Source organism: Sceloporus occidentalis, unplaced genomic scaffold (genome assembly GCF_023333645.1).
Source record: "Sceloporus occidentalis isolate IW3139 unplaced genomic scaffold, rSceOcc1.0.p SCAF_22, whole genome shotgun sequence".
In the NCBI taxonomy this organism is placed as follows: domain Eukaryota; kingdom Metazoa; phylum Chordata; class Lepidosauria; order Squamata; family Phrynosomatidae; genus Sceloporus; species Sceloporus occidentalis.
In genome coordinates, this window is record NW_028317002.1 from 6,476,123 (window position 1) to 6,501,562 (window position 25,440).

At 37.0% G+C, this 25,440-nt stretch overlaps 1 protein-coding gene across 3 annotated transcripts in view; it reads left to right on the top strand.

The window, feature by feature from the left end:
• LOC149300928 (autism susceptibility gene 2 protein-like) overlaps nucleotides 1-24,516 on the top strand; it is a 668,047-nt gene extending 643,531 nt beyond the window's left edge. The window contains exons 9-22 of one of the 3 annotated variants that reach the window (XM_089484559.1): nucleotides 2,600-2,925; nucleotides 2,962-3,071; nucleotides 3,820-4,073; nucleotides 4,263-4,504; nucleotides 6,359-6,403; nucleotides 9,546-9,641; nucleotides 11,674-11,745; nucleotides 13,870-13,899; nucleotides 14,836-14,907; nucleotides 18,632-18,782; nucleotides 19,420-19,497; nucleotides 20,509-20,592; nucleotides 22,445-22,658; nucleotides 23,286-24,516. In XM_089484559.1, the coding sequence (XP_089340685.1) occupies nucleotides 2,600-2,925; nucleotides 2,962-3,071; nucleotides 3,820-4,073; nucleotides 4,263-4,504; nucleotides 6,359-6,403; nucleotides 9,546-9,641; nucleotides 11,674-11,745; nucleotides 13,870-13,899; nucleotides 14,836-14,907; nucleotides 18,632-18,782; nucleotides 19,420-19,497; nucleotides 20,509-20,592; nucleotides 22,445-22,658; nucleotides 23,286-24,516 (3,005 nt within the window). Of the gene's footprint in view, nucleotides 1-2,599; nucleotides 3,072-3,819; nucleotides 4,074-4,262; nucleotides 4,505-6,358; nucleotides 6,404-9,545; nucleotides 9,642-11,673; nucleotides 11,746-13,869; nucleotides 13,900-14,835; nucleotides 14,908-18,631; nucleotides 18,783-19,419; nucleotides 19,498-20,508; nucleotides 20,593-22,444; nucleotides 22,659-23,285 lie in introns of all 3 variants that reach the window. The other 2 variants (XM_089484557.1, XM_089484558.1) reach the window with 2 other exon arrangements.
• The last annotated feature ends 924 nt before the right edge of the window (nucleotides 24,517-25,440 follow it).

Here is a 25,440-nt window from a genome sequence, read left to right on the forward strand (position 1 = left end):
AGCTTCAGAAATGGCATTTGCTTGGACAGCTATGACAGCAGCACAAAGTGACAATGGATTCCCTGGGGTGATGTTAATATTGTTAGTTTTCGGTTGTTCCTAGAGAGATGCCCCATTGTGGTCCTTTATAATGAAGGATCCAAGGGCGGAGAGAGTTCTTGCCTATGCTACTGCCTTTTCTTAGTCTGTATCTGTTTGTTGGGGACTTTAGAAAATGTCAAAAATCCTTTTTATACACAAATTTATAAATCAGACTTTAATATATTGAACAGATGGCTGTATTAGATGAATCAATCCAAGTATTCAGTATGACCTTTGGCCTGTCACTGAAATAATAGGTTATATTATTACATTAATTTCATAGCATTGTAGTCTCCAGTTGGCTGGTTATGCTGTGAGTTGTGATCCTAATATAACTATTCACTTTCCAGCTATTAAACAATAGAAAGTAAAGAACACATACTCATTGGCGTTAATAAGGGTGTATTCCCAATACTGCCATTCTGGAAGTTTGAATACTTCTTTCTCCTTAATGGTTAGAGGCTGCATTGATATTCATAATAAAATAAATTGTGAGCCTTACCTAGCCCCTATAAAAGAATATGTATGCTTTGTGTTACCCCCCCCCCCCCCTGCGTCTGTCTCAGCCTCAGTGGGCTTACACAATATAACACAGTTAGAAAAATAATGCAGTTTGCTATTGGCAATTCACTTAATAGACCTCTTTACAATCTTTGGCTTCCTTTGCAAAATAGATGGCGTCCATTTAAATCAACCCTTTCCCCCTTTGGAATAATAAAACGTGAAATGAACTGAATTGGAGTTACAATTGTGTTGATTAAAGTCACGTTAACTGCTCTCTCTTGCCGCTGCTCTGTTTCCATGCAGCATCTTAGTGATTGATTCAGCCACACTGATACTGAGCAGATCGACGTTATAAAAGCGCCCCAACTATGTTATTATGTTCAGCTGCAATTAAGCCCACAATTCGGAATTAGAACGGGGTTGAAGAAGCAAAGCCCATGTCAGATGAGTGATAATTTTACCTACAGTTCTTTGGTATCAAAGCAAATTTGTTTATGTGCACTGCAAAATCTTATATTATTATCCCATTTAATAAAGAGCAGCCATCACCATGTCTTCTGTAGCAACTAGAAGATAAATTATTGTGTTTATGTGTTTTACAAATTGATATCAAATATTTAACAGCGTTTGCACCAACATTTTAGAAGCTCCATGGTTTTAAGAATTTGCCCGTCTCTGGCCAATGGGTATACAACCATGTCATAATAATTTAGAATGATTGATATATATATATATATATATATATATATATATAATTTATATTATTGAACCCTTGCCTGAACCAACTCTATTGAACTATTGAACCTCTAACTCTTTAGACTGATATATACCTCACCAAGACATTTTGGTAGCAGATTTATAGCTCCCTAGTACCATTGGAATATTATCGTTGTCTGGTACAGTACTGGTTTGTTAAATGCCCAAGCGGCAGATCAGTGCTGAACTCAGAAGAGAATTGCTTGTGGAGCCAAGCAGTCAAATCGCAAACAATGTGTCAAGGGACTGGTGACTCTAAATTAGCTTCTCTCAGGAGAGGACTCCGAGAAAGGATTCCCTACTACACCAAACAGAACATATTAAACCTTATGGACTCATGGGGCCCTAAAAAATATAATCGGTATGTTTAAATATAAATGTATGTAAAAAAAATAGGAATAATCTTGAAGGAATTTGAACAGAGAATGTATGAAGAAGCATTACACAATATATATTCCTTTTTGCGAAACAGATCCATCACCCGGGGAATCGTTATTATTCAAACTAGGCATTCGCTCAGAAAATTGAGAGGGCAAGCGATCAGCAAACTGTAATTGTCATAGATCTTTATGGCCATGTCTTTGTAACGTTCTGTGCCCTATATATGCCCACTGAAAAAAAATGTAATGCCCACAAGTCTATTGCATGCATACGTAATTTAAACCCCATTTAGAATGAAATAAAGCAGGGCATATATATATATATATATATATATATATATATATATATATTGTGCCTGTGTATAATATGCACTCTTAACTCTGAAATCCTATGGCTAGGCAATCTATCTGTGTGTATGGTGTATAAATGTATACTGTCCAGTATGCATAGAAAATAAGAAAACTACTTATGTGTATAAATATGCCCTAGAGTACTGGGTCTAACTCTACTAAGTTGGATAGAAAAGGATGAACTAACCCTGAAACATCTGTTCTGTTCAACATTGCAATATGTTATCACCTCTGCCGTTCACATTAACATCTGGCATTAGATAGGTAATGAAGCACAAACTGTGATGGAACACCTGTGGTTTGCAGTAGCTTAGCTGTAGGATGTGTGCGTTATGTTCAACTACTGTACATTAGAATTAAATTGACATCTTTGAAACTGTTCTTCTGCTAAACATAGGGTGCTTACCCAGTGTCTTTATTAAGTGTCTTTTTACTAGTGGCCCTGCGTCATGTTATTGCAGGGCAGCACAAGAAAATAAACAATGAAAGTCAATCTTATTTAAAATGTTGGATGTGTTTCTGTGCAGATACAATATTGGGAGTCAGTTTGCTGACTGCAAACGACAACAAAGATGCTACAGGTCCAGTTGCCCCGAAAGTTTCAGGACTAGAAAGAAGTCAAGAGAAGAGCCAAGACAGTACCAACGAGTTGCAGTTTGAACCGTTGCTGTCTAAGGAAGTTTGCCCACCCTCTCTGCCTACAATTCAACCAGAATTGGAGCCACAGACTCTACACTCTCCTCCAGAACCGTTGGCTTCTCGATCAACGAGCCCTATACAGACACAACCTGAGCTTCCTCAACTTCCTGGAACCCCTCTAGAACAAGAAGAGCCACTGCCTTCTCAACCGCAAGTACAGCTGCCACCAAAGGCTCAGTCCCTGTCCCAGACACCAGTTCTCCACAGTCCTCCAGCAGTGCAAACACAAGCTTCTTCCCAATCATTACCCCAGTCTTTGTGCAGCTACAACAGCAGCAGTTTAAGTGTGAACAGCTTAAGGTTAGTCAATTAGCCAAACCTAAAAATATTTTGGAACCCTAAGCACGTAATGTATTTAACTACTGTAATAAACCACCCAAAACGCTTTAAGCGATTTATTCATTAAAGTGGGGAGTTTACATTGTGGTTTGGACCTTCTGTATTCCTTGTATTATGAAGGTACATACCTGAGTTGGCCCTGTACAACACATTTTTCAGTTGGTAAGGCGATTTTCAAGAACTCTCACTCATTTCATTACGCCTCATACAGGGTCAGTCAAGCTGTTCTGGCAGCAGAAGCTCAATGAAGCTGGCCCTGAATAATGTAAGGTGAAGTTGGTGAGTTGAAACGGCAACTCACCTACAAATTCACCTACCCGTTATTCGGCTTCGGTGAATAAAACCCAAATTTAAACTATGGGACACTAGTATCAAATACGTATTCATACAAAGGGATTAAATGTACTGAAATACAGAAAGCATTTTTTGTGTATACTCTTTACATTTCCCTTTGCTCTAGAACAGCTTTTTTATAATTGGTAATAATGTGATTTGAAAGAAAACAAAATGCTACTAAATCGAACTGACATAGCAAGGTTTTTTTAAGGCAATTGATTTTGTGTTTATTTTCTTGAATAGGGTCTTTTTGGCAGCACTCTGCAGTTGATGCCTAGTCCAATCGAAAAAAGAGGTTATGTTTTATTGTGTTAAAATTGAACTTTTTAATGGCGACAGATGTATTGATCTGCTTGTGATTTTCTTTCAACAGCAGCAGCAGAAGCAGCACTCCTGCCAAAAGTCAGGTGGCGCCATCACATTTGGCTCGCCATTCATCAGCTTCACCGTACCCTCTGTCTTTACCAAGTCACAGTCCCTTGCATAGCTTTACACCCACCCTCCAACCACCTGCTCACCAGCACCACCCCAATATGTTTGCCCCGCCTGCTGCTCTACCTCCTCCACCTCCACTGACATCAGGGACACTGCAAGTTCCAGGACATCCAGCAAGCAGCTCATACTCAGGTATGGTGGGTTGACTAACATGATAAATGCTCAGTGGGAGTAGTGGGTGGAATCTACACCCTGCTTATCTGCCTAAGGTTGTGTACACTAATTTTCCAATGTAAACTTTCTTACAATAGTGTATTAGTGTACCAGTGTCATAGTGTATGTAGATAGTAATCAAACCATCTTTCCAATTTTGTGTTTCAGAGCAAGACCTTCTCAGACAGGAACTGAACACACGCTTTTTGGCTTCTCAGAGTGCAGATCGCGGGGCATCATTGGGCCCACCTCCTTACCTGAGGACAGAGTTTCACCAGCACCAACATCAGCACCAGCATACACATCAACACACCCACCAGCACACCTTTACGCCTTTCCCACACGCCATCCCGCCTAGCGCCATTATGCCGACTCCAGCACCGCCCATGGTGCGTACCCCAGCCAGAAATGTGAGGATAAGTAGAGCACAACTCTAATTACTTAATTTTCAGTTGGTTTGATATACAGATTTGGGTTTACTTACCATGTAAGGTTTTGAAGAAGTGTCCGTAGAATTATCTGTATTATGTAAGAAAAACCTCATTCTAACCCAAGGAGGAAAATCATGCACATGTTTCTTTGAGGTTTAGTGTTTGGCAGGGAACAGTGTAAATCAGTGTTGTGGTCCCAGGTAAGTGGAATATATTGATATGGGGAGAAATTGTGGAATTTACTATAAAATAGTCCTATATTTTGACCCAAGCAACTTAAAACATAACCTGTAGGCATTTTAATGTTGCCAGAGCTGTTTGTGTGATGTTAGATTTTCTGCCAGGTGAATAACATGATGGAAGACTTAATAACATTTTATTAAAGTGTTGCAGTGCACTAATGAACTATGGCCACATCACCATTTTAGTGGTTTTTTTTAAGGTTCTGGTGCTGCAAAAACCTTTAGACTCCTGTCAATGCCTTCCAGTCCATGTCAACCTGGCTATATTTTTTTATGGGGGGGGGAGTTAAAATCATAAGTGAAATTGCAGAGTTATTAATGATAATTGATCAGGTTACTTTTGTTTAAGCAGGGAAACGTTTTACAATAACCTACCGCAGTAGTAGAGCATACATATTTAACAGTTAAATTATCCAGTAAGATGTTGCAGAAGATTAAACAGAAGTAGCTTTAGTAGAACTTTTCTTTCTGTGACCAGCATGGCTAGACATTTATCTTAGTCCTTGAAGATTTGACTTTCCAAGGCACTTAAGAAAATTTTGGGATCTGCTCTATTATGCATCTCGAGTACTTCACATAGAGAAATACAGAACCATGCTTTAGGCTACCTTGTCTTACTTTTGTAAATACTGTATAAAGGTAAATGCCACCTTAGACTCTGCTTACAAAATCTCTAGAAGATGAGATCTACTTGCCACTTCATTTAGAGCAAATACTACAGAAAAATGTTTTGTTGAAAGAAAATTAATTTATTATTTCGATTGACTCTGCAATTGTTATATTTATAAGGTCACAAAGCTGCATCTTATTATTATTATCTTTCATTTATATAGCGCCAACAATTCTTACAATACTGCACATAAATTCAAGGGGTATGACAAGACTAGGATTGACAGACTAAGACAAACCGATACATTAGGTGGAGAGAGCATCTTGAGAAGTATGATAGAAAACATGATGGCTGTCGCCTAGACTGGTATTAAAATACTCTTGTGGAAAGACTGTCTATCCTTATAAAGCTGTTGAGTATGAATATATCTCTTTGGAAAAGACAAGCAATATAAACTGTGCACATTAAAAATGCATTAACAGGTATAACACAAACCTTAGTGTGTATTTAGTGTACCTTTTTACCATAAAAAATAAAGCTACTTAAAACAACACATAAGAACCGAACATTGTAAAAAGAGGTGCTTCATTCTAATGTAAAGCCTCTATATCCTTTAGGATCACTGCTTTGGTGATTGCGGGCCATCTTACTGCAGCTTTATTATGTTATTGTAGAAAAAAAAAATGTATTTATAGGGATCATCTTTTATCATAAAAATAAAATACAAGGCTGCCATAAAAATGTCTTTGTGTGCACAACATCCAGCGCGCAGTTTTATTTACACCATAAAAACATCAGGGTGAGCGGATCGTAGATTCAGTATTCACTTGGTGGAGGTTAAACAGTGTGGCTGTTAACAATATACTGGATGTGGGCTTGTGGATAGTGCTCTTGGTTGTTAAACAGTGTGATAAAAAGCGTGCTCTTTATGACTGCTCCACCGCCACACGGTAATAACTATTTGCTTTGATCCTTTTGCAGTTTGACAAATACCCTACAAAGGTTGACCCCTTCTACCGCCACAGTGTGAGTTTAAAAAAAAAAATGCTGTGAAAAAAACATTGGCTTATTGCTTGTCTGTAGCATGCTGAAACCATCACCCCCTTCCTCTCTCTCCATAACTTGCCAAGATTTCAGTGCCTGTTCTAATCATCCGTCTTGGAATTCCCATTGCTTTCTCTCTCGCTTTGGCTGGGGCAATATGGAGGCTTCATTCGCATGATTCATTTCTACTGGAGATGCAGTATCCTGTTTTTAATCAAAATTTGTCACTACTCATAAACTGTACAAGAAGTCTTACTGTGGAGAAGATGACATGCAACCCGAACCTTGCTCCCCACCGGGAGAATAACAATCAACCAAGAATTTTAAATAGGGATTTCATGGATGTTGTAAAACCTGCAAGATGAAATTCTTAAGTTATTCTGATCCAAACGATGGCTGCTACACGAGAAAAGTTGATAAATTTAACCAGAGATTTATAATACTTTATATTCTCAAAACCTTCTCATTTTGGCACAGGTTTTTTTTTAAACACAGTAACACACCTTTCCATTCTATGTTTATTTAATATAAAATAGAATTCATTCCAAGGTAGGCAACATTTTACATAATGTTAAAATATTTCTGGAAAGGCTTTGTGCAATAAACATTATTAGGAATTTTATTTAGCGGTAATATTTTTACAATACCAAAATACCACAGCACAATGTGCCCTACTAGACCTAATGAACAGTGTTGAACCTATAGAAATATTATTCTATTCTATTCATACTGTAGCTGTAAATCTTAGAGGAAAAACAGATTAACATGATTTCTGGATATCTGAAGTCATTAAGATCTCATATCACAATCTACAAAGTGCAAAAAATAAAAATTATAAAGAAATCTATACATTTAAAAAACGTACCTTGCCCCCCTTTAAAGAGCTTATGTGCCTTTGACATTGAATATTAAGGTATTACATCACCTTCAGTTAGTCGGGTTTACAGAAAACCATTCATGTGTGCACAAGAGTGCGATACATGCAGGTTTTGGCTTCTGTCTCACTAAAAAAAGCCCAACTGAAACCAAAAATGTTTATACACACATTTGTGGTATAGTAGGCAATATCATTACAACCAGGGCCGGCCCTACAATGGAGCCCCAGGCGGCACTTCAGAAGGGGCGGCACTTTGCCGCCCCAAGCGTTTTTTTTGAAGCGGAGGAGAGAGGGGCACCGAGTGGTTTTCGCTTACCCGCTCCGCGCCCCTCTCTCTCTCCTCTGCGGCGAGTTTCCCTGTTCGGTCTCGGTGCCGGCTTGTAATTCAGAGCGCCGGAAGTGACGTTAATTTCCGGCGCTCAGCATTACAAGCCGGCACCGTGGCAGCACAGGGAGACTCGCCGCAGGACTGTTTAAGGGTAAGTACCGGTGGGGGGGGTAGATAATGCCGCCCCCCCCCAGCGTTGGCGGGGGGCGGCATTTTAAACTTCGCCCCAGGCGGCGTTAAGTCTTCGGCCGGCCCTGATTACAACTGAACACCCAAAAAGCCTACATAAAATACACCCCTTGAAATGGGACATGCTTCTAGCAGAAATGGTAGAAGTTAATAGAGTGAGGGAGTTTAAATATGCATGGGATAGAAACTATCCTGAATCAAGGACGAAGTTAAGGACTGAAGTTAAGGACTGATTACAGTCTTTACATCAGTAGAAATAGGCAGACAAGAACAAGTATGCTCATAGAGCAACCCTTGAATCATTCCGTTAACATTTTATAAAGGTAGGCACATTTTTATGAGTGATAAGCCTTCCTTGAAATGCATTTGTGGAGCATGAACCTTAAGCTGAAAGGGGAACTACCATTCCACCACACCGTAGAATTTGACATTCTGGTTGTGAATAAGTGTCTCATATATGGAACGATACATTTATGGCTCAGGCTTGTTCATTAACACAACTCATTTTAAACTTGACACCTACTTATTCCATTCACTGCAAATAAGTCTGACAAACGAAGCCCAGTGGTTTGTCAAATTCATACGCTGCATTTACTGCGTCTGCAGGGTATATACTTTACATACTGCCGGCCATGATTTATCGGACTCACCTGAATCATGTAGAATGAATACCTGGTTTTAAGTGGATCAGGGGGCACTTGTATTCTGAAGTACCCCAAAAATGTCAGGTTTTATTATCCCATAAATCCCTAATGGCTGATGGTCCTCAGGCCCTGTGAAAGTCAATTCAATTTGCTTATGACCAGAATTAGGTAGCAAGAGGCTTGTTTCACAAAATATCCATATGTACCAGTGGCGTCCGAAAGTCTAGCTTACTAGATAGCTAGCTAGATAGCTACTAGACAAACACTAGAAGACGCTTTTCTTCTTCTTGCTATTTTGTAACAAATTATACACTCCTATGCGTCCCCAAGTTAGTAATGATTATGCCTGCCAATTCTAAATTAAAAAAAGGTTTTCTACAATGGTCCTCTAATGACTGTATATCCACTCTCCTGAAACATATTAGCATGGAAGTGGAATATCTATTCTGTGTTAAGACTGATTATCTCCTGACCGCATGTATATTTTGGCACACATACCCAACGTTCCCTAAGAGACAGACCACACAGCTCTTGCAGCTTATTAAATGGCCCATAGATTAACATTAGCAGTGACAGTACAACCACTAAGGCAGACTAATGAAGTCATAATTGTGCATATTCTTTAATTTCTTACACAACACCATTAAACCTTTAACAAAGTAATTGAGTCTTAATGGAGTGAAATCCTGGCTCTGTTAAAGCTTCATTTTTTTAATTAGCTTGCTATTTCCCTTGGTCTTATTTGGCTTAACATCCCTCCTGCTTTTGATGTACTCTAAATTCCGAAACCATTTAGGCATTCAATCCAATTTAATAATTCATAATTACAAAATCACCTTTTATTTTAGAAGAAAGGAATTCATCAAGGGTATCATTTCTGTGCTAATTGATGTTGAATGTCCTTAAAATTCTCCACTCAACATGTATTAAAATGGTTTTAATGGCTTGACTGTTAGAGCCCAGTATATTTTTATGTACCAGTGTCTGCTTTTGGCTTTGCACTTATGCTGTGGTTGTGTGTCTTGTAGACATTTTTTTTATTAGTATTTCTTTACTTTTTTCTTACTATTGTTTGTTTTCTTTCAGTTGTTCCACTCCTATCCTCCTGCTGTGTCTGGCATTCCGCCAATGATTCCACCTACAGGACCCTTTGGCTCACTTCAAGGGGCATTTCAACCCAAGGTAAAATAGTACTCCTTTATAAGAATCACTTTCTATTTTTTTTTGTTTCATGGAATACATCCCTATGTTTTGGCCAGTATCCCAAGGCAGCATTGACCTTGTAAAGGTACAAGATGCTTATTTACCCAACAAGGTGACCAAGAGAATATTTATTTATTGTGGACATTATTGTGTCTCGAAGCAATTCAGATCCACTTGCTATTGAATGAGTAAATGCTTTGCTATTTATACAGTAGCTATTAGCTGTTATGTGTCTTTTGTTTTTCATTATAAAACAGTTAGGACTTTAATTACTAGTGCATTTAATGCCTTTGTTAAATGGAATTTATGATTGTGGTTTTTTTATGTTAAACATGTTGTACAGTTATTTCATACAAGTATATAGCAATTCTGTGTCCTTTCTATGAAAAGGATACTTCATTTCTTCATTATTTTTCATTATTAATTGAATGTCTTGTAAACACCAAATTCCTTCTATGCCAGGGCAATGCCAGCAGTATTACATTTTTGTGCATCTGGACTGATAAGAATCGCAAATATGGAGACAATCATTCTATGATAACAATAGCGAATACACCATTGTATTTATTGTTATCTTAATTGTTGTTATTGTTATTATATAGTTCTTCTCTCCAATATGTAATATGTAACAAAAAAAGATGTTTCGAAGGCTCCTTTATATTGGCTACAAATAAACCAATCCTGTTCCCGGGATCAAAAAATACCCTTATTATAACCCCACCCTAAAACATAACTTTTATTAATATGTTTATTAAAAGGTATAACCAAAAAAAGATTTTTAAAAACACCAGTGTCACCAGTCCTACCATGAAAGGTATACGTCACTGTAACGTAAGCTGTGTAACACTAATATTAGGTCATACATACTGTTGATGGCTGCAGTCCTAACAACAGAAATAATTCAATTATGACCAGTGACAGAGGCTAATTAAAAACTCAGACAAGTAGCCCCCCTGACATGTTTCGCTCCTCAGAGCTTCATCAGAGGTCTGGGCTAATGTTTTAGGGTGGGGTTATAATAAGGGTATTTTTTGATCCCGGGAACGGGATTGGTTTATTTGTAGTTGTAACTTACCCTTGTCCCCGCTGGGGCATTATTTTGGAATTGTAGTGCTTTATATTGGCTATTTCTTGTAGTAGAAAACTCTAATCCAAGGTCCTTACAATTGGTGTTCCTGCCTGCAATATTTTGAATACATTCAGGGATGACGTACAACAGCTTATGGATTTAATGACAACCCATTAGATCTCAAAGGTGTATCATGAATTATGGAATGATGTAAAAAATGAAAATATAACTATGTGAGCTCTATTAATGATACATAAATCAAACTAGTCTTTTTTCATATTTTTTACCAAAGAAAACAACCTTTACTCATTTATTAGCGTGAACAAAAAATATGCCCCATCAGTAAAAAAAAGAAATAAATTAAATAAAATTGTCATTCTGCTGAACTTGCAATCAGTGCATAATTGGTTGTGCAGGGCATCTTCGGACCCCAGGAGAGGCATCAGTTAAATTGCTAACTTTATGGTCGTGCAAGTGAACCTGTCTGAAATTCCATCCATGTTTGAGATTCAAGCTTTCTCATTACGAAAGCCAGCAAGGGAATATTGCCTAAGTCATTCAGCCTATTGACACTTGAGATAAAGGTCTGTGAGGCTACCCTGTCATGTTGCCTACAAAAAAAGGTAACACAAACCTTATTTTGTCCCGCTGTTCAGATAGTCAATGCTATGTCAATGTAGAGGTTGACAAAAGGGTGAATAGCGAATAGATTGCAGTTAATATGGCCGCGTTTTTTTTTTCTACTGCCAAAACCAATGATGTTTAGCTTCACATATCAAGGAAAGTCACAGTCCATTACTTCTGAGATGCCTGAAAAATGAAAAAAGAAACTGCCAGGATAAGAGGCATGTCAAGCAAAAAGCTAAAGTGATATGAAGTAGTGTTGAGGGGAAAAGTATTTTGTCATGTCCAATTAACTTCAACTGTTCTTCACGTTCTTAGACTTCCAATCCTATTGATGTTGCAGCTAGACCTGGAACAGTACCACATACTCTTCTGCAGAAGGACCCCAGGGTAAGCGGATGGGAGAGGAACTGAAACCAGAGTGTGACCATTATGTCAAAATATTTATAGTCTTCCTATGAATACTAACTGCCCTTGTAATAAAAACTCAATCAGCCTCACACCTTGAGTTTTATTCAATTCTTTTTAATGCATCGGTACCTGTTTCAGGTTTAATGAATGTAATTCTATGCCATTGAAAGTCACCTTTCACCTTAAAGTGACATGTTTATTTTTATATAATGTGCATCTGCAGTTTAAATATATATATATATATATATATATATATATATAAAATATAAAATAGTTTTCATATGAGAATAAATATAACTACTATGTGTTAATGGTGAAAGAGTATGGTTGAAAATGAATGTGTGATTACATTTTGTTATGTTTTTTGTTTTTTTTTACTTTTGCTTGAAAACACAATTAACCGCATAACCATGAGGTGGGAAACGCAACTAAGTGGCATTGAGAAATAGATGTCTTTCTATCCATGTTATGGTTATGTAGATATTAACTGAGTTGTGTCCCAAAAACAAAATTTTATTCTAATACCTCTTATACTAACTTTGTATGCCTCTATTGAACCAGTGCATGTACTGGATTATTGTCATACAGTTGTATTCATTTTCAGTTAGGCCCTGCAGACTTAAACCACACTATGCTTATGGGTTAATATGGCTGCAGTTTATGTAAGACAGCAAAAAAAAATATTTAGGTATTGTCTTTTGACCAAGGCTGTATTGGTGTTACTGTATTTGTTTCCAAAGCAAGGCTTTATCCCTTGTGGTACCAGAGTGGAAAGATCTTGTGCATGAAATGCAGTATCTGTTGTTGTTGTAACGATCCAGTCCCGTACTCCCACAGCTGCTGTATTATTGAATGTGCTGATGAAATATTGATGTAATTGGTGGATTGGAGCCTCTTGATTTCCAAGTCTACATTGAGCAAACAGGCAGCATGTTTTTCAAAGGCTTCAGATATGTATATTAAACAAAAGTAAAATACTGTTTAGTTCAGCAACTTAGCTACTGGATGAAAGTATCCATTTGTTTTGCTTGGAATCTGTTAACATTTTGTTGATTTATGTTTTTCACCACGTAATTATGTGGTTAATTGTCTTATCAAGCAAGAGTTTAAAAAAATCAAAACCATTAAAAAAATTGCCTATATGTATGAATAATCATACATTCATTCTCAACTGTGTTCCTTAACCATTTAATTAACACATTTTATGTAGAGTCACATAATCATAGAATTTGATGGCAGAGAAGAACTTTTTGACCCATCTAGTCTGCCCAGAGTAAAGGCTAAAACCGTAATTGGTGCTTGGTCTTGTTCAGAATTTTAGATTCGGGTGTCCTTATATAATATTTATTGGGTGTGAATTGATTAGTTGTATTGTACTTAACAATGTAACACATTTTCAGTACTCTTATTATTAAACAACCATAACAGACACATGGATTATGCTTCTCAGCCCAATTACATAATTCAAACATTTCCATTGAATTAAAAATCCTAGTTATAGTTTTTGATATTTTGTAGCAATTTGCCAAGTGTTTTTTTTGTGTTAATTTCCATATGAAGCCATTTCCTCTTCTACAATCCAGCACTGTCTTGTCTCAAATGCAGAACAGTCAATGCCTGTTAAAAACATTTCTCTATATCAAAACATCAGCTGGCCAATGTTGGCAGGGTAGCCATATCACTCCACTTACTGCCAAATCATCCCACTTTGTATTGGAGAGAGAAAAATACACTGGCTGCGTTTTAGAAAACAAATAAATGGCGCTGGTATAAAATGAATCGAAGTCTAATACAGATATATATAGAAAGAGAAGCAGATAGGCAAATAGATATTAAATAGTACGTGATTGTGTCAGAACAAATCGTGACACGTTGCATGGCATGTTCAATAGATTGCCATTTCTGATGTCAAATTCTGTGACGAGGAATTAAAATTGGCTGCCATCCTCCACAAATTGACTAATTATTCTCCAAAAGGGCTTCATTTGAAAGTAAAATCTCAACATTTTAATTTCTCTTCATTATGAACCAATAAGCATTTGTTAACTAAAGTGATTGTCTGAGTGACAAGCATGTAACCAAGTTGTCATTTTCTTTTCACAGTTGACAGATCCTTTCAGGCCCTTGCTGAGGGTAAGATGCTTTTTTTTAACATCTTTCTTGGCACATCAGAGCTAAAATAAATGAATAATAAAGAAGTGGTATATCAGCATACTGCTCATGTCCAGAATGAAGAAAGACAAGGAAATGCTCCTAAACAAATGTGCAGTTTTTTTATTTATTCTGTTATTTTTTATTAGATTTTTTTAATACTCACACAACATGCAAAAAAGGGAGGACTTTTACATACATCAGGAATCCTCTAGACTCGCTGATTGATTCATGTTTCAAATTGCATTATGTACGCATCCATTTTCTTGAAATTAATGTCTTGAAAACAATTCCTGTATTTGTTTTTTCACCTTCAGAATGGTGAAAGTAGATCTCCAATTAGTATTTGCTAGGCCCAAACAGAAGCAATCTCGATTTGGAACGATAAGAAAATACAAACACATTCACATTATAGTAATTCCAGTAGTATATTACATAGTCAACTTTACAAAATATATAATGTCTGTCTTCTACCAGACATTTTGATATTTGACATTTAAATATCATCATAATAGGTATGAATAAATTGCAAAGAAAAATAAATTCCAAGGTCTCTGGGAGAAGCCATCTTGATTTGATATAATAATACAGATGATGTAGCAGGGGTTCCATCTTAAGTTAAAAATACAACAGGTCTGTTGCTGTAGGCACATTGCTTGTTACAAATTGTATACATTAAATTTATACTGATGATCTTTCACTGCAGACAATGGAAGTTTTTTGTAAATTCTGGTGCAAAGTGATAAAAATAGAGTGAACTGCAAGAACATGACTCATATGCACAAGCCCAAGTCAAGCTTGGGATTTGCTAGAGAGACAAAATGGCAGCTTTATTAGATCAACATGTTTTAAAAGAACATTTCCTCTTAGTTCTTGTTTCCTATCTCAGATTTTCATACTATGCATTTTATTTTTCAGAAACCTGGAAAGTGGTGCGCCATGCATGTCCATATCGCCTGGCAAATCTACCATCACCAGCAGAAAGTCAAGGTTGGTCTGAACCCATATTGGCTGCTTGGCTGCATGAGTGTTCCTCTAAAATAAATATATATATTACACTGTCTCAGGGGTAATTGTTTCAAAGGAGAATAGTTGTGTAGAACAGGCATTTGAATTTAAAATGCAGTCTGAAAGTTTAAAGGATGCTTTAAAATAATAATAAAAAAACCACTTTATAATAAATGGAAAATATTTGAGTAAATATTTAAATGAGAGGCCAAGAGGAATATTCTGTTCCCATTATTGAAATCCTTGCTTGGGTACGTCAGTTTACACACATTGTTCTTCTTGTGTTGGTCCTTTACATTATTGGGAACATTCTGATTTATAAAAAATGTTAACCTGACAAAAATTGACATGCCAATGCAAAAAGCACCAGTTAGGAAAATCAGTTATTGTGTGATATATATATATAAAAGAGTTGTTGGCTCCCAATTGTGTCATCCTAAAGATCTCTCCATATACCTTGAGACTGTGGCAGGAATCCCAAAAATTCAACCATGTTTAGCTCATTGTTTCCTTCTTAATCCATGAGACGCCAAAGTTTTCATCAGATATGTAGTTTGTTCTCTTAATAAGACCAACCTCCTGACATCACAGATTAATTTAATATTTTTGATTATTCAACTATGACCAGAGGCAGCACTGAACCAAGAATCGCACTGCCCTTCTCATTGTCATTTATTATGTTTGCATATTTTTCCATGGTAAAAACAATATGTAAAATAAATTGTCAAAGTAAGCAATAAGGGATGACTTTTCACGTAATCTACACTAAATTCTGTCAGTGTAGTATGATCCGTCTGACCTGCAACCCAGCTGTAGACTCCCACCTGCTCTTCAGAATGCAACGTCAATCAGGGACTCATACATCATGACAAATGGGCAGACTAGATACGTTTCTATATCCTTATGTACACCTTTACGGGAGTGGGCATCAATGAGCAAGTGGGGAACCACAATTTAAGCTCGTTTGAGCAGGGCCCTCCTCACCTCTTGTCTCTGTAAGTCAATTTGTTATGTTACATACTACTTGTTATGTCCTGTCTACCCATTGTACAGCGCTACAGAATTTGATGGCGCTATATAAAACAATAAATAATAATAATAAATAATAATAAATAGCTGTGGGTGATGTCAGAATCAAGTTACTTGGTAGATTTTGCAAAACCACCCCTGTCCAAATCAGCTCAATTACATCTGATTATGTTTAAATACAATAGGTTATATGGTTTCATATGTATGGCTTTTGTATTACTAAACGTGAAACCAGACTGAGCTTGTATTTCCCTATGACATTCTACCCTTTCTACAACTTAATTCCAGTCTTCAAGTACAGGAATTTTAAGAACTATTGCCATTGTAAATTGCTTTGGTTTTTTTTCTGTTCCCCCAAACACTATGATTTCATGATTGTTTGAAAGTACGGCGTATTTAAGCACTAGAGCTTTCAAGCTCTCGGGGGTATTGTACAAACATTAATTACGTTTATCTAGATTTGTTTAATTCATAATGGAATTTGAAAGCATCTTCTGTGCTTTTACTTGGTTAATTTGTTTTTCTTTCTCTCCTCCTGAATGGCAACCGTTAATTGAGACTCATCTAGTATTGTTTTGTGGTGATCAGAAGTCACCTTGAGATGCCGTAAAAGCTGAATGCATTGTTTCCTTAATGGGTTTGATTAGTGTGGTTAATTTTCTAAATTAGCATTTTAGATCAATCTGTAATTACATTTTAAATAAAAATAACTACCCATAGTTTTCAAAAAATCAGGTATGTAATAGTACATTTACTATTTACGGAACAAATATTTTTTATTGATATTTTTATTATTTATTCCAGATTTCCTGCAGGTTCTTAAAAATACTAGCAAATGTGGTCAATCAATTTGGATAAAATTAAGAGAAAATAGGATACATAAATAGAAGTATAGGTAGATAGGAGAATACCTCAAGGAAAGTATACTTTTGATATATATATATATGTAATAAGGGGCTGAAAGTGTAAGCCAGTAATGGGTAAAATGGAGGGAATTTTTAAAAAAAAAGTAGGACTGCACTTCCTTTTAACCCACTGGGACTCTTCTGTAATTTATAACCCTAATGCCCTAATGTACGACTTTGTTTTATAATATTTTTTAAAAATATGTACTGCAGGAAGCACTGTGTAAATTGTTGGCACTTTATACATAAAGGAATATATATGTCTATATTTCAGAAACCTATGGTAGAGTGAAAATGAGCCTCAAATGGCTTGAAAGGCTGTGCTCATATTTCACTGCTTGATATCATTGTCCCAGAAAAAGGGATTGTTCTTTGTTCAATTACCCAAAGCTCTAATGCAACTTGCTGCTTTATTTTAAGTGCAGAGCATTTTTCCACAGAGACTGTGGTTTCCAAATGAGGAAAACTATTAAAATTACTTCTAATTCACATAGGAATAAATAGACTCCAGTCATTCCTCTCATGTTTTCCCTGTAGCAATAGTGTTAAGTCAGCTGACTTCACTCAGTAAAATAAGTCATGTTTCGTAGGTGCCTATAAAAGTACTTGTGGCTTTGTTTTGTGTTTGTTTTATTTGTTGTAGGTTTGGGGGAAGATTCTGTAAAATTCATAGTCTCTGTAAGGATGGTAAAAAAAAAAGTTTATCTTAATAATACCAAATAAAAAATAAGTTTTAAACGTATCGCGCTGTTTTCTTTTTTAAATAGGTATAGTTTTTGCATAATGTTTTCAAGCAGCTCTTTATTAGCCATTAGTGCTCTAGCTCGGTTATCTTAGCCCGATCTACTAGACAAACTCTGACCCCTTATCACACTGCCTGTGGAAAACAATATAATGGCTCAGTCTTAATCTCCCACATGGGCACTGAGGAAAGCCGATGGGGAACGGACTTCATTAGCATTGATGTAAAGAATCAACTGAGTGTGATATTCGAGCAGGAAAAGTCACCCAAAATATAACCAATGAAAACAATGGCAGGCTTCAGGTCTCCAGATAAATGATGTTAATTGGAACAAAATGCGATAAAACCATGTTTTTGTCAGTGCCAACCTTTATTACTATACGCAATAATGTATGAAAACATAATTGTGTGTTTCCCATCCACAGTGTGGCATATATTTAATGATGTACCGGAACCAAACTACTGACTAAACATTGTAATTCGATTTTGGATTGTTTCTCTTAACTATTTTGTGTTTGAAAACGCATTAAAACTTTAAAACAAAAATAAAATAAAATACTTGTTTCACAACACTTCCAGGATATATGACTGCATAGCCTAACAGTTTCCAAAACGCCATTAAATAATTTAGACATTTGTAACAGAAGTAACTCATAGCGTTAAGCATTAAGGAATACCATTGGGTAAATATGTGTTTTAGAAATGCCCTTTGAATTTTCTTAGGGTGTATATCTTCTTTACTTATAGCTATTGATGTGCATAACAATGTTTCACTAATTATCCTTTATCAAAGTAACAGTTACAGTCCATGATCACCTCCTCTTCTTTCTGCCAAGTATCAAACATGTCTTCTTCTTTTGATAAAATCACCTTTTTATGAAAAGTGTACCTACAATTACAGCAGACAATTACAACTCACAGATCAATTTTGCAATTTTAAGGTGTAAATGTGGCATTTTGGATGATCTTTGATACCTCCCTTTTGCCCTTAGGGAAAAAAATAATTTCCTATCATTGCTTTCCATTCTAGAAACAGATGCAGACGGATCCACACAAGCTGGATTTCGGCCTAAAGCCCGAGTTTCTGAGCAGACCACCGGGTCCCAGCCTCTTTGGAGCTATCCATCATCACCCACATCCTCATGACTTGGCACGTCCTTCAACGCTTTTCTCTGCAGCTGGTGAGTATAACTATTACTGTTTGTGGAACATTTAAGCTTGGAAATTACTCAGATGAACACTGAGACCCTTCGTTCATAGTGAGAAGTGAGAGGGAAGCATTTATTCATATAAATATGGCTAATGGCCATTTAAAATAACTAAATGAATATCACAGGCTCAACTAAAACCAAGGATGACCGTAACAAATGCTGTACTGTATATGTAGAGATGTGTATGCCTAAGGATTAGATATGGTATCCTATATAGAAGATCTGCACAAAATTCTATAGATGTGAACTACATTTTCCCGGCTCAAATATTCTTTTATCTGGAAAGTGCATTTATTTTAAAGTTAGGCTTATTGTATTTCACGTGAAGATAACTGTCTATCTTTTGGGAGTAATCAGCATTAGCACTTACAATATATTATAGTGCTTTCACAGTAGAATATTTTTATGTTGCCATGGCAGCTTCACTACTCACATTGCGCCAAGATGTCATCCTGGTGGCCAATCAGTCACGGAACTCTGAATGAGAGATGGTCATGGTTAAGAGGAAACCAGACCTAGTTTAGCATATGTACAAAGCCTAAAGTGAAAAGGATTTTAGCCCAAGTGTTCTTGGATGCATTGTCTTCACACTATTTTTCTTCTCTAGGTGGCACACATCCTGCTGGGGCCCCTTTTGGCCCTCCACCTCACCACAGCAGTTTCCTTAATCCTTCTGCTCACCTAGGTAAATAAAACATCTGTATATGAAAAGCAACTGCACATTACATAGCATAGATACTTGGTAGCTCGATGTATTTTATTGCGTGAATGTCTTAACCCTTCTCCTACATGGGAATTCCAGCTAAGGAAGCAGACATGTAATTGTAAACTCCACGATACACCATATTATTATCCCATTTTGCCATAAAAGTAGTAAAATAATGCATGATAGATTTGTTATCAAAATAGGCATAATTGTAGGTTGAAACAGGAATCAAATATCAGATGTACAGTAAGAGCGGTGAGATTATGGAACTCTCTGCCAGAGGAAGTGGTTATGGTAAACTCAATAAAAGAGTTCAAAAGGAGCCTGGACGTGTTTCTTGAAAGTAATAATATTACAAGTTATGGATATTAGATTAATAGGGACAGAACGTTGATCCAGGGATTTATTCTGATTGCCATATTTGGAGTCGGGAAGGAATTTTCCCCCTGGTATGGGGCAATTGGCATCTGCTTCATAAGGGTTTTTTTTGCCTTCCTCTGGATCAACACAGTAGGGACACAATATCTATATATAGGTTGAACTTGATGGACTTTGGTCTTTTTTCAACCTTATGAACTATGTTACTATGTTACGGTTTAAAATGTTCATCCTTTTGTGTAGACTATATTGATCTTTGTCTGCTCTAAAGATAGTATGTTTGCAGGCCTAGTTGAGTATTTTGTGGACTTTTGCAGGTCTTTTTAATTCTGAAAACATGCTATATGGGTAATTTTGCTAACCTACGATGTTAAACTGGCAGAAAATGTTATTTGCATGTTAGACTCCTTAACAGACATTTTTTTCGTAATTCATAATTAGTCTAATGAGATGATTTATTGTACCTGGTTTCTAGTAACGAAACAAGAAATCAGAAAATAAATTTAATGGAAAAATAAAGAGGGCTATCACTGTTCTATCAAGTTATAATAGACTTCTATATTCAATCATGCATTCTTATACTTCTTTAATATTTTCATTTTCTTTATATAGAGCCTTTTAACCGACCATCAACATTTAGCGGTCTCGCTTCAGTGAGTGGAAATGCTTTTGGGGGACTGGGAAACCCTTCAGTCAGTGAGTATATTTTTTGTTGGCTTATTACTTATATACTTACGTTATTATTATTTTAAAAAATGATATTGGAAAACTGGTTGTCAGGAGACAGCTGTCAGAAGTGGCCAAACAGGTGTAGGCAGTCATGTGTTTTTTAGTAAAGATTTTAGTAAATTACACAGAGGCATTAATGACATCCCCAGGTGTTTACAGAGCCACGTGTTATTGTACGGATGCCTTGCCTTTCCCAGATTTGTCACATAATTTAGGAGACATAGACAATGAAGCAAACTTAGTTTGTTTTGCTGATCACTAAAACACGTGAACATGACTGCTCGTTTAAAATATGTGAACAGCTCTTTTCTTAGAGCTTCTTGGGAGTGTAGGTCAGTACACTCTGCTGCCGGCACTTCACGGGGGCTTCTATAACGGAGCACCGGCGTGACACCATAGAAGCCCCGGTGGAAGTGCTGGCAGCAGCGGAGGTTGTCTGCGCGTATCGCACGCTGAACGTCCGTGCGATCCGTGCAGACAATCTCCGCTGCTGTCAGCACTTCCGCCGGGGCTTCTATGACAGACGTCCACCGGCTGCCCACACTAGACACCTGGGGATGCTTTGGTAAGTCTGGGGGGGAGGGCAGAGTGGCATTTCTAGGGGGCATAAAGCATATCAGGGGGTATGAAGCATATCAGGGGGTATAAGGCATATCAGGGGGCAGAGTGGCATATCTGGAGGACATAAAGCATATCTGGGGGCACAGGAGCACATTTATAAGTAAAGTGCATTATGAATTAAGAGAGAGGGACCATAAAATGGCTATTGGTTTTCCAAATCTCTGTATATATATATATATATATATATATATATATATATATATATATATATACGCTGACTATGCTGCATAATAGATACCAAATATGTTAAAATACATGTATTCCTGTTCATTATGTAAAATACTGTTTTACTATTCCACTTGTGTATTTTTTTTTTTAAAATAAAATGTTCTTTACAATAGCACCAAATTTTAAGGGTGCGGCCTATAATCAGGTGCGGCCTATAATGAATGTTGGTGAGGAAGTAATATACGGTGATATTACTTCCTTACCAACGTTCTTTACTAGAGCTAGGAACTACTCATAGCGGTCAACCAAATTAGTCATGCATGGTTTTCTTGAGCTCAAGAACACAGTGTGGGAGTAAAAGTGATGCTGTTTTAAGAGGAAACATCTATTCAAGTAGAGCTAACAAGCTTTACTATAGATTTAAAACAAAATTTTGATAAAATAGAATTCTGCTTTTCAGTTTCAAAATTATATAGAACAATGATTTTAATGGCTCCAGGTTCAAAATGCATATAAAAGATATAAGCATGTCATCACTCTGTCCTGGTTTCTGCTTGGAACGTGACTTTATTAATCTCATCTTTAAAACACCAAAGTATTAGGCTTCTTCATTTAGATAAAGCCTTGCAGAGAGTGTAAAGAAAATGGGATTCTTTTACAACATTGTTATATCACATAATAGCTCAGCACTACCACGTAATATTCCAACATATTACGCTACATGTAAAAATGTCAGCATGCTATTTGCTTATTTATAGTCCATATATTTTGAGGAAATTGTTTGATTCTGCCTTTATATTGCGTAAAATTGCACAGCAGATAGGAATACAGTCATTTTTCTTTTGTCTTTTTTCCTAAGAACCAACCAGATCCTTCAACCTTCCCCTCAATATGGGTTAGTACCACCTACATTTATGCTGTATATGCTTTCTGTTAATTGTTGACAGTTGTTAATTAAGGCGATTTTATGATTTGCTTAGTTTTACTATAAATGTCACTTTTTTAAATCATGTTTGCTCTTTTATTCTAGCATCCAATTCAATGTTTAGCCACAAAGACGGGTCAAATATGCAGAACTTCAACAATCCCCACGAGCCATGGAATCGACTGCATCGAACGCCTCCCTCATTTCCCACACCACCTCCTTGGCTTAAACCCGGAGAGCCTGAACGCAGTTCCTCTGTCACAGCTCATGAAAGGGAAGTTGACAAAAGAGAGTCATCTGTCAAGGACGATAAGGAAAGGTGAGTAAAGTAGTTAGTAAAGTTAAACATGCTTGTGAGATAGCACTGACTGCAAAAAAAAGCTTGTTCAAATCCTCAGGGTTTACAGGTTCAGCCCTTCATCCTTCCAAGTATTCAAATATCCAAAGTAAAAGATCTGTAACTTTTACCAAATCTGTCTTTACTTTTACTGTTCCGTACACTTAAGCCTATGCAACTGTCTTCACAGATTAAGAGAAAAAATAACTTTGTATTAAAACACTAACATATGTGTATACCATGCCGAAAGGATCTTCTATTTCTTTTCTCAGAATTATTCCTATAATTATATTATGCCTGTTCTGTTGTTAAAATGCTTATTTTCATATATTGGTTCAGGCAGCGTTTGTAAGGGTGGATAAGGAGAAGGAAGAGAACTTTAGGACAGGAAATTGGTTAGCTAGTGCTGGTCCTTGCACTTTAAGACATTTGACATAAGGTTGACACTTAAAACTAAATATCTCACAAACAATTGCAGTGATTGAGATCAAGGAGTAGGTAATGTGCCCATCTCCTTATTAAATGTAGACCTCATTGAAATATTTCATCCACTTAATTCCTTCCCTTTCCAGTTATTGACACAATAACTAATTATAATATCTTCAACAGAGAAACTATGGAAAAGCGACACTCTAGTCATCCCTCACCAGCACCTGTAAACCAAGCAAATTCTTTGGGACACAACCGGAGTTTACCTGAACAAAACAGGAGTCATTTAAATAATGAAGTACGAGATAAGGAAAAGCCAAAAGAACGTGAAAGGGAGCACCCTGATTCCTGGAAAGAAGCTAATACAGAAGAGCATAAAACAAAAGACAATCATATTTCTGAGAAAGAAATTGTCCATGAAAGCCGAGCATTAGAAGAAGCTAAACAGTTATCTAGGGTACCCTCACCTTATGTTAGACCTCCGGGAATGGAAAGCACTAGACCCAACAGTACATCAAACAGAGACATTGAAAGAAAGAGTGAAACATTTGATAATCTAAAGAAAAACAATGACGTGAAGGTAAAAGAGGAACGAAAAGAGGACCATGATGCGCCTGTACCAGAAGGCCCTCAGATCCACAGGTCGTCTGAACAACATCCACCAATATCAACTGCAAATGTCCATCCAACTCATTTAGCAGCAATGCCCATGGCTGTGGGTGTTACCGGAATGCATCACATGAACAGTATAGGTGGACTAGACAGGACTCGCATGATGACACCTTTTATGGGAATAAGCCCCATTCCAGGAAGTGATCGTTTCCCTTATCCATCCTTTCACTGGGATCCTATGCGGGATCCACTGAGAGATCCCTACAGGGGACTAGACATTCATAGGAGGGATCCCCTTGCAAGAGACTTTTTGTTGCGTAATGATCCACTTCATCGTCTTTCCGCACCAAGGTTTTATGAACCTGACAGGTCATTCAGGGACAGAGAGCCTCATGACTACAACCATCACCACCACCATCATCTTTCAGTTGACCCACGAAGGGAACATGAGCGTGCCAGTCAGTTGGAAGAGAGAGAGAGGCTACACATGCTCCGTGAGGACTATGAGCATGCTCGCCTGCATGCAGTTCATCCAGGTGCCTTGGATGGTCATTTGCCCCATCCAAGTTTAATCACCCCTGGACTTCCTAGCATGCACTATCCAAGGGTCAGCCCGACAGCAGGACATCAAAATGGAATTCTTAATAAAACTCCTCCAACAGCTGCATTAAGTGCCCCACCTCCACTTATTTCTACTCTGGGGGGACGATCAGGTTCTCCCAGAAGGACTACCCCACTGTCTTCAGAGATCAGAGACAGACCACCTTCCCATACGCTCAAAGATATTGAAGCACGATAAAAGAGGGGGTGAACAGGACTAGCAGCCTGATTTCAAAGCAAATCGGGACAAGACTTAACATATAATCTTTGTACAAATGTAAAGTCTCCTGAGAACAATGATTTTCACTTTTTTTGTATATGTTGCAGATTTCCAGATCTTTTAGCCAATTCAAATGTCTGTGTCTTCAATTGTTATATTTTACCAGTGTAAAGCATTTGGTTGAAACAGACGGGAATACTTCATTACATCTCTTTGGACTGTATCCGACTTATGATATTCAAAGGCATTGTAAATATGTGGTTGTAGAAAAAAAAGTATTGATTCATTGAGTGACGGTTCATATATGCAAAAGGGCAGGATCAAAGCTTTACTGTGTACAAATGTAAATAGATACAATGGAAATTGCATAATACAATAATTCTTCTTAAACTGCGCAGTTTGCAAACTTACTATTTAAGGACACAGCCTGTTTATGCTGTGTTGCATATATTGTTAGAGACAACTTAGCCCCCTCAACTATGCAATTACAGTGGAGGCTTTCCACAGAAACCTTTATAACATAAAAAAGGAAAGTTTTTCAAACACTTAACACAACGACTAAAGTCATATGTTCCCTAAAAGAATGATGAGTCTTTTTACTTTTTCTTTTGATCTTATTTATTTAGTTTCCCATCAACAATTGAAACCTTGCATGCAATAGAGTCTTGTGCAAATGCAGCACTTAAACTGTGGGTAACTCCTGGAATGTTATGTACTGTAAGACTTAAGATATTCAGCATGGGTGACAAGGTACATAAGTAAAGTGACACGAAGTTCTCTTTTAATAATGCCCATTGGTAAAAGAGGGACTTGGTATATTAGACTGTCCTACCTTGCCAAGTCAAAAATAATGTTAAGAGAATGATTAACCATCCAGGAAGCTTACATAATGTATTAAGGTCT